Source organism: Camelina sativa, chromosome 6 (assembly GCF_000633955.1).
Source record: "Camelina sativa cultivar DH55 chromosome 6, Cs, whole genome shotgun sequence".
NCBI lineage: Eukaryota > Viridiplantae > Streptophyta > Magnoliopsida > Brassicales > Brassicaceae > Camelina > Camelina sativa.
The window spans coordinates 24,478,560-24,487,135 of NC_025690.1; the positions used below are offsets into that span (position 1 = coordinate 24,478,560).

Below are 8,576 nucleotides of genomic sequence, written 5' to 3' on the forward strand. Positions count from 1 at the left end.
TAGTCTCGTATGCTGCTAGTATTAAGCACAGATCTCATTGCTTGGATATAGGAAAACAAATTTAAACTCTGATATTTTTTTGATTTGGAATTGGAATTTATTTGGATTAAATACCCCTAATGAAAAAAGGTACTATTAAAATAAGCTGAGTGAAAAAAAGCTAGCGAGTTAGACAAGAAAGCAACAATACAAAATTTAAAATATAAAATTAATGAGAGGAAGCAAAAAAAAAAAAAAAAAGAATAAAAATTCCTAAAACTGCGAGCGTTTATGTTTGTGAGAGAGAAGAAGAGTTCATATGGAAGAAAAAAAAAAGTTGAGCAAGGAAGAAGAAGCATGAACGTCGACAATACTAACAACAACGACTACATCTGCACTAATGATTGCATCGAAGAAGACGATGATAATAACACTAATAATAAGAGGAGCCAAACACAACAAGCATGGGGCACGTGGGAAGAGTTATTATTAGCATGCGCCGTTAAGCGACACGGATATGGTGATTGGGACTCCGTCGCTACGGATGTTCGTTCCCGGAGCTCCCTCTCCGACCTCGTTTCCGCTAATCACTGTAAACACAAGTATCGGGATCTCAAACGTCGATTTCACGAAAAAGAAAAAACCGATGCGGCGGCAACGGCGGAGGACGAGGAAGAAAAAGTCGGTAATAATAATATATCTTGGCTCGAACAACTCCGCAACCTTCGTGTAGCTGAGCTCCGTCGTGAAGTTGAGCGATACGATGTTTCAATACTGTACGAAAAAAAACTGGATTCTCTGTCTCTCCGTCGACGGATCTGAGTTGTTTTTTTGTTTTCCGATTTTGAATTTTTTTTTTATTTGGTTTTTTTTCTTAGATCGCTTCAGTTGAAGGTTAAGAAATTAGAGGAGGAGAGAGAAGAAGAGAAACCAGATCTGGAAGAAGAGATGAAAACAGAGAGATCGGAGAACGACGGTTCTGAAACTGAGCACCGTGAGAAGGCGGAGGAATCTGATCGGGATAACGGTTCGATGAACGAGTCGAACTCTACAGAAACCGTCGGAGAAGACGAGAGAGTTGGCGGAAACGAGACTCGGGATGGTGATAATAATAATCCTGATCCGGTTAGTAAGGATACGGCGGAGGAGGAAAGATCGGTTAGTAGAGGATCGGAAGCGAGTCACTCAGACGAGTTAGGCGAGTCAGGTACGTCGGAAAGGAAGTGGAAACGGAAACGAAGGAAACACGGTGGTTCCGACGAGATCAGATCGGGTGAGAGTAAATCACAGCCGTTGATAGGTCTTCTTGATCTGATTCGGTCCCATCCGCGTGGATCTTTGTTCGAACGCCGGCTTCGGAGCCAGGTATGCTCATTATCTTTATTTTTTTCCTTGTTTTCTTCGATTTTTTATATTTAATAATCTTAAATAAAATAAGAAATTATCTTAATTATTACTCTTATTACGCGTTTCTTTTACTAATTGGAAAAGAGAGAAAAAACGAACTAATTCGTACCTAATTATAGAAACATGCATAATCATAATTTAACAATATTCATTCTGTGTAAAATCTTCTTACAAAATTTTGAAGAGATATTCCGTATATTATATGGAATCTTTACATTTTTTTGAAATCTTTTTTACGTTTAGTTTTGGACAATTTAAGTGAATGTTTTTAAATATGGATAGAGAGAAGGTGTAGAGGGAAAAAAAAATAAAGAATTTTAATATAACGAACCCACTTCTTTCGTGGTCACCGTTGTCGTTTTTGGTCACTCAATCTAGTCCACGTGGCAGAGTCTTGGTGTAGCATGGCTTTTGTAGTGTCTCACCGACCGCTAACTTTTATTATTACTTGGGCCTATGTTAGTTTGTAACTTACGTTTGTGAAGTCCATTAAAAACGCAGGAAGCTAAGGATTACAAGAGCATGGTTAAGCAACATTTGGACATTGAGACAATACAGAGAAAGTTGAAGCAAGGATGTTACGATTCTTCAACCCTCACATTTTACAGAGATCTACAGCTTCTCTTTACAAACGTCATTGTCTTCTTTCCTTTATCTTCCGCCGAATCAATGGCTGCTCACGAACTAAGAGCCGTTGTTTCTCAAGAGTTGAGGAAAGAGACCGGGGAATATGGTCCTACGTTAATAAAGCGGAAAGTATCGGCTATGGATAGTGGCCAAGCTGATGCTGAAACGTCAGACTCGTCTCTCTCTAGAGAGAAATCTTCGGCTCCTTTTGTTGTTTGTAAGAGGAGGAGTTCTGTTTCCACTAAGACTTCTCCTTCGTCGTCAAGCTTTAGCCAAAAAGAGGAGACGAAAGAAGAGACATTATCAGAGGAGAAAGAGAACATTGTGACTGGTGTAAGAAGCTCGAGACGGGCCAACAAAGTGGTTGCTGCTGCTGCGGCTATCTCTAACATTACCAAGAAGGGTAAAAGCAAAAACAAACAGAAACAGACAGAGTCGAAAACAAACTCGTCGAATGATAATAGTACTAAGCAGGAGACAGGTAAAACAGAGAAGAAGATGATTTCATCAGATAAGAAGAAGAGTGTTGCTGATTTCTTGAAGAGATTAAAGAACTCTCCACAGAAAGAAAGTAAAGATCTGAATAAGAGCAGTGGAGGTGGTAAGAAAGATAGTAAAACAAAACCAAGAGAACTTAGAAGTAGCAGTGTGGGTAAAAAGAAGGCCGGGGTAGAGATTTCTCCGGTGAAAAGAGCCCCCGGGAGACCACAGAAGAAAACAATAGAGGCAGGAGCAACTGCAACCGCATCTGCTATGGGAAAACGGGGTAGGGATACCGGAAGCACGGGAAAGGACAATAAACAGCCAAAGAAAAGAATCAGAATGTGAGAATAGAAAACATCTTTTGCCGCTTTGTTGGCTTTTCTTAAGAGCTCAAGGTATTGTATATCCATAGCGTATGCTTTGGAGTATATTATCTTAATTCTAACATTAGAAATCATATTCTCATAGTTATGGATTAGGAAAGTGTCTTTTGGCTTGTTGGCATCAGTAATATCCATTCCTTCTTCTGTTATATTTTTGCTCATTTCCACCATTTAAGTCCCTTACAAAAGCTAGAGCTACAAAGACCAGATACCGAAACCATTCAATTGAACATATATCCAACAAAACCAAGAACTCTGACCCCTAGTGTCAGCAAAAATTACAGTCAGATACCCAAAAAAAGGGTTACATAAGTTGAGACTCTGACCTTAGATCTCTTCTTCACCGGCTCTCAGAGTCTCAGTGGACCTTACATGACACTGTGCCTTGGCAAAATGGCTTGATTTATGCATAAGCTATCGACGAAAGGAACCTTCTGTACAAAAGAATAGGAAGGTGAATTTCAGTGAATGTATTTGATTTTGAGTTATAGGCATCTCAGTCTTATTGCTCAAATGGAAGAATTTCACTGGAGGATAAAGGGCTTGAAGATGCTAAGTTAATGGTATCAAACTAAAAACTTGCCGTTTTCTCCATCGGAAATATCTCCAAGTTTTGCTATGGCGCCCACAAGTGCATGCTCTTGCTCCTAGATCAAAGGTAATAACATAAACACAAAATTATGAAAGAAAAGGATCTCTGTTGTTGTAGCAATCGAACCTCTAAAATTCTCTTAGCCCTTTTAACTTCTTGAGGATCTGGATTGTGTGCACCAAGAACTCTCTCCACCTATGAGAACCATCATTATTTAAGAAACAATCATAACTACCGCGCTGTAAAACATGCCAAGTAATCAATTAATACTAACCTCTCTGATTAGGACATTTGTTTGACGGATCCGTATATCGTGATGTTTCTTCTTCCCAGTTCCATTTTGTGATGTTCTGAAATCCTTTCTGATAGTGTTCTTCGCCAAACTGCTTCCTCGTTGTGGAACACTGTTGGGTCCGGTAGTTCTATTCAGTCCATGACCTTGTCCATTATAACCATATCGATTACCAACCCCAGGATCCTCTCCTATCCACTCTATATCCCCAGGAGATATCTGTAAAAGAATTAGAGATCTTCTTTACAAACTAAGAGAGGATAATTGTTGACCAAAGTTTTGAATATCCGCCTCATAAGATTCAGCAGACTACCAATCAAAAGTAAATTACCTCTGTGAGATTAACCCATTCCCATGTCTCATTAGGTGTTCCAATGTCATAAACTAAAGCATGACGACCCTAAAAATCAAGATTAGTAAAATAAATTAAACATGTATAATAAAACTTATTAGTTTATTAAAAAAAACAGAAACTTTATGCAAATGTAAGAAGCCACACACCTCAACTGGATTATACTTGGTGATGACAGCATCGTAAAATGTATTGTCATCAGGCCACTTTGTTTTAACTCTTCTTCCTATAAAAGATTCAGGATCGGTTCCGTTTGTGGGTTCACTTGAACTAGTAGGAACAGATGGTAATCTGTTCATGACTTGTCCTCGTGGAGGTTGATCTGAAGGATTGTATGAGACAGGTTTTGCGGAAGACGAACCAGGATAAACCTAGAAACAGAAGTAACTTGTAAGAAAATAATTTCACAATTCAAAAGATTGTTCAAAATTTTCTGAGAGCTTTTAACTCACTGATTTATGCTTTTTGCCCTTGACAATAGGAACAGATCCTCGTTTAGCTGCCGATGAAGCAAAGGGGTGAGTGGGATCAGCTTGAGGATGAAAAGAAGGTGACGGACTGGAGAATGGTTGAGAAGGAATAGGCTGGTTTGGTTTGTGCTTCTTCATAGAAGCTGAAACAGAAGGGCATGGCAATGTATCGTGAACCAGTTGAGCAGCATTGCGCATACTTTGTTGGATTCCTCCAGACTGTCTCCATTCCCTAATATCCCGAAAAAACAGTATGTTACGGATAGAAAAAAAAAAAAAAAAGAAGGAACCTTTTCGACCAGATGAATGCTCAAGTTTGTAGCTCTCACCTTATCCTTTGTAGTGTATCATCTGCGTTAACACGACCTAGAAGCTCTCTATGGTCCTCATTCCCTATACTCAACTCTTTACGTAGTTCAGTTATTACACTTTCTTTTTCCTGAAAAAGATCCATTCATTAAAAAAAGAGATGTCATTTCACCTAAGCAGAATCTAACACAACTAGAGAAATCAAAGTAGAGCGAGATTCAAAAAAATACCCATGAAATAGCATCTCCTTGAGCTTTAAAGGCTCTAATAATAGAGATGTATGCTTCTTTCTCAAACTGGTGAATCTGAGCTTCCATATCAGCGTCATACATTTTAGGGTAAGATGGAGGAAGATTAGCAGGTCTACCATTAACAGACACACGTCCTCCTCCTCCTCCTCCTCGTGGAACCCTATGCGACGGTGGCAGATCATCATCTGTTCCTGCATTAACCAATCAAACCCTTTGTAATCACCCACTTACAATCAATTATAACACAACTCACTCTAAAGGTTTCAGCTTAAGATCAAAACTGGATATGTATACGTCAATTTCAACCTCGGTTTCTACATAATAAGTAAACCTGCGATATTCCACATTCCTTATTAACAGTAACAACAAGAACCTAAATTTCATCTTCAAGAAACACCAAAAAAAAGCTGAAAACAAAAACGAGAACTGAACACCAATTCACCAAAAACCACAATGTATAACAGCACCGGGACGGAGAAATCCCAAAAGTTGTGTAAACCCTAAAATTTCATTAACTGATGAACAAACGAGCTTATCGCTACTAGAGAGTCTTGGGAACTAACCACTGCTATCAAACGATTCGAAGTCCATCACGAAGCTGTTAAAACTCCAATTCAAGAAAGACTAATCTGGAAGATGAAATTGCGAAAGACGGAAGAATCAAAGAAGAAAGCACAATTTCGATGTTGATTTCAATTTGACTAAAAAAAAAAAAAAAGAGACTCGATTTTGATTTGGTTGAGCTCAATTTTGAACTTTGTGGAGTTGTTGATGAAAGAAGTAAAGATCAATTGATGTTTGCTTGGGCAACAAATCAGAGAGCTCTCAAGTAAAAAGAAGTTGATTGATTCAGCTTCTTAGATTACACAGATTTGCCGAAAGCTCATTATTTGCCAAAATAAGAACACATTACCCAAAAATTAAAAAGAAAAAGTTTTAGATTCATTCTCATATTAAAAAATCTATCAAAACATTACGAGGGAATCAAAACACCGACGTTTCTTCGTCTAGATCTTTTATCTTTATTTTTTTAAGTGAAATTAATTAAAAGAAGATTCTTAAATATTCAGACTCTGTGTAAAATTTTAAGTCTTACCCAGGCCCAATAGGTTTTTTGACACAATTTTGGCCCAAATAAATATACACATCTTATAATAATACGATGATGGTTATGGAGTTTGATATTGGACTGTCTGATGTTTGTAGACTACAACAAAACGTTATCCAAAAATGTTCGCGATGTGGTTCAAAGAGTTTTTGGAGAAAGAAGAGATGGAAGAAGATTCAGAGAATGAAGAAGGTTTGTTCATGAATTTTGTTGTTTTTGTACACGACAAAAGGAAGAGATTCTTAACGTCTTCTATAGTTCACTTTCCTGTTTTATTTATACCTAAGATGTCTGAATCCTCGAAAGAATTTGAACTCCTTTTCTAAGATCTCGTTTGTTTGTTTGATTCTTAAAAAAATACTATTTCTCACCATATAGCATATATACCATAGAGATCAGCCATTAAAGAACAACAGAACACTGGTTTTAAATTAATCATGCCCGGATTTTCCCTTTTAATATGCATGTAACCGGAATTGGGCTAACCGGGTTTAATAAACTAATTCCAACTTGAATTTGATACTTCCTAGTTCCTACTGAACTGTTTTTTTTTTTTTTTTGGCTTTCTTTTTTACTAATACGTACGTTTGGATTAATGAAATTCTCATTAAAGTAGATGATTGTGTAGTCCGAAGTAAATTTGTTTAGTGGTTAGGATTTTCTATTTCCACTTGAGTTAATTTCTATTCATGTATATTAAATTTTCACTCTTGTTATAAACGTCTTTAATGTAATGGATAAGATAAGTACAACACAATAATATAGATTAACTTGGAATTAATATAAGGCAGTGCATGCCACTCACCACGTAACGTATTGTGTTTTCATAAGATAACTAATACTAGAAAATTCTGTTTTAAAACATCTAAACGTTTTGCTTACGGTTTTTGCTTTCATGGTTAAACCTAGATCGTTTTATACGGCACTGTCCGGATTAGAATAGAATTGGTTAAAGATTTGCCCATCTGAGGGGTTCGCTTTTATTTGAAACTAATCATTAAAAGAAGACTAAAAAAATGATAAAGTCGTCTCTTGCTGTCCCTAGTTTTAATGTCATCACTGTATGAAATAAAATATAATCTGGATTACATTTAAAATAGTACTACTATTTATCAAAATAGCTTTTTGCTTATAAATAAAATTTGTATTTCACTGTCTTATTAAATTTAAAAACTCTGTAACAAAAAGTTGTCAAAATATGAATATTCTGATAGTGTTTTATAATCAGAAACGAAGACAGCTATTATACTTTTCGTTTTTGATTAAAAATAAAAATAAAACTATTTTATAAGATTAAAGTGGAAAAAGATACGATCATTCCAAACCCAATAATGACTAGGTTCGTCACATTTTGAAATCAGAGAGACAGTCTTTATCAATATATTAAATAAATACAGTGTTAGGTTTGATAAATTAACGTATAAATGTTATATTGACCGACAAATCCCAACGCGTCCCAGAGTCCAGACCACACCAACCTGTAAAAATAACCCTTCACAAAACAAAACCAATATCGACAACAAAAAAACCAATAATAATTAAATATATTTTGTCTGAAGCAAACGTTAGAAAAGTAAAACAAAAGGAGTCCCTAAAATAATCAAAAAGAGTTTGAAATAAATAGCCGTTACAAGAAAACTACTTGTCGCTGTTTTTAATCAAAAGGCGTTTGTTTTTACGGAAATAAAAGTTGCCAATATAGACTTTTCAATTCGAACACGTCTTCACGTTTCCCTCGAGAAATTAGCACATCCCCCCGTATATGTCTCTTTGCACTACAAGACGTGCAATGATGCTTTGCTTTCTCAGTTCTTTTCATGAATCACTCATCTTTAGATTAAAATTCTATTTAGATTTTTTTTTTTTTTTTTTTTTTTTTTTTTTTGGCAAAACTACTATTCTTTTCCTATTTTGATAGACTTGATAGTCATAATATTGATAAGGTCATTTAATTTGTTTCCAGTCTAATTGAGAAAATTAATTATAATACTTATCATTCACTCTCTCTCTCTCTTCTCCTATCAGATAATCTTTTCTCAGTTCTTCTTCCCTATATAATAAACCTCCATTTCATTCTCATTTTCTTGAAAGAAAAACAAGATCTAGTAATCAAAAAAAAATCAAAAAATTTAAGAATGAGAGGTAAATATCTTTCGTTACTAGTGATCATTGTCTTAGCCTCGAGTGAAGTTCTTGCCAGCAAGAACAACAACAACTCTTCAACGCCCAGATTATTAAGAAGTGATTTCCCAGCAGATTTCATCTTTGGTTCTGCAACCTCTGCTTACCAGGTTCTTTTATCATTTTTTTTTCTTTTAAAAAT

At 36.0% G+C, this 8,576-nt stretch overlaps 3 protein-coding genes across 4 annotated transcripts in view; 2 read left to right on the forward strand and 1 right to left on the reverse strand.

The window, feature by feature from the left end:
• On the forward strand, positions 152-3,028 carry LOC104793387 (RNA-binding protein 25-like). Its single transcript, XM_010519739.2, has 3 exons — positions 152-755; positions 858-1,344; positions 1,888-3,028. Exons 1-3 carry the CDS (start codon positions 271-273, stop codon positions 2,839-2,841), a joined length of 1,926 nt encoding a protein of 641 aa, XP_010518041.1. The 5' UTR covers positions 152-270; the 3' UTR covers positions 2,842-3,028.
• Positions 2,938-6,144, reverse strand: LOC104793388 (protein EMSY-LIKE 4-like). 2 transcript variants are annotated; one of them, XR_769286.2, is made up of 11 exons: positions 5,709-6,144; positions 5,125-5,336; positions 4,915-5,024; positions 4,568-4,817; positions 4,265-4,486; positions 4,095-4,163; positions 3,746-3,982; positions 3,598-3,666; positions 3,463-3,526; positions 3,206-3,313; positions 2,938-3,074 (listed from the first exon to the last, which is right to left on the reverse strand). XR_769286.2 is itself a non-coding variant. In XM_010519740.1 (10 exons), the coding sequence occupies exons 1-10, from the start codon at positions 5,734-5,736 to the stop codon at positions 3,294-3,296; spliced, it is 1,281 nt and encodes a 426-aa protein (XP_010518042.1). In that variant the 5' UTR covers positions 5,737-6,144; the 3' UTR covers positions 3,056-3,293. The 2 variants fall into 2 exon arrangements, 1 of the variants encoding a protein (XP_010518042.1); XM_010519740.1 differs by having other exon boundaries at positions 3,056-3,313.
• The window catches only part of LOC104793389 (beta-glucosidase 15), a 3,241-nt gene continuing 2,807 nt past the window's right edge, over positions 8,143-8,576 (forward strand). Inside the window, exon 1 of the mRNA XM_010519741.2 lies at positions 8,143-8,544. Coding sequence (XP_010518043.1) covers positions 8,389-8,544 — 156 coding nt within the window. The 5' untranslated portion in view covers positions 8,143-8,388. The remainder of the gene's footprint in view (positions 8,545-8,576) is intronic.

Excerpts from the sequence above, each read along its gene's own strand:
- LOC104793387 (XM_010519739.2), top strand. The coding sequence starts at position 271 with ATGTTTGTGAGAGAGAAGAAGAGTTCATATGGAAGAAAAAAAAAAGTT. Across the intron at positions 756-857 it reads CGATACGATGTTTCAATACT|ATCGCTTCAGTTGAAGGTTA; the intron begins GTACGAAAAAAA and ends TTTTTTTCTTAG. Across the intron at positions 1,345-1,887 it reads AACGCCGGCTTCGGAGCCAG|GAAGCTAAGGATTACAAGAG; the intron begins GTATGCTCATTA and ends TTAAAAACGCAG.
- LOC104793388 (XM_010519740.1), bottom strand. The coding sequence starts at position 5,736 with ATGGACTTCGAATCGTTTGATAGCAGTG. Across the intron at positions 5,337-5,708 it reads CGAATCGTTTGATAGCAGTG|GAACAGATGATGATCTGCCA; the intron begins GTTAGTTCCCAA and ends TGGTTAATGCAG. Across the intron at positions 4,164-4,264 it reads CCAAGTATAATCCAGTTGAG|GGTCGTCATGCTTTAGTTTA; the intron begins GTGTGTGGCTTC and ends CTTGATTTTTAG.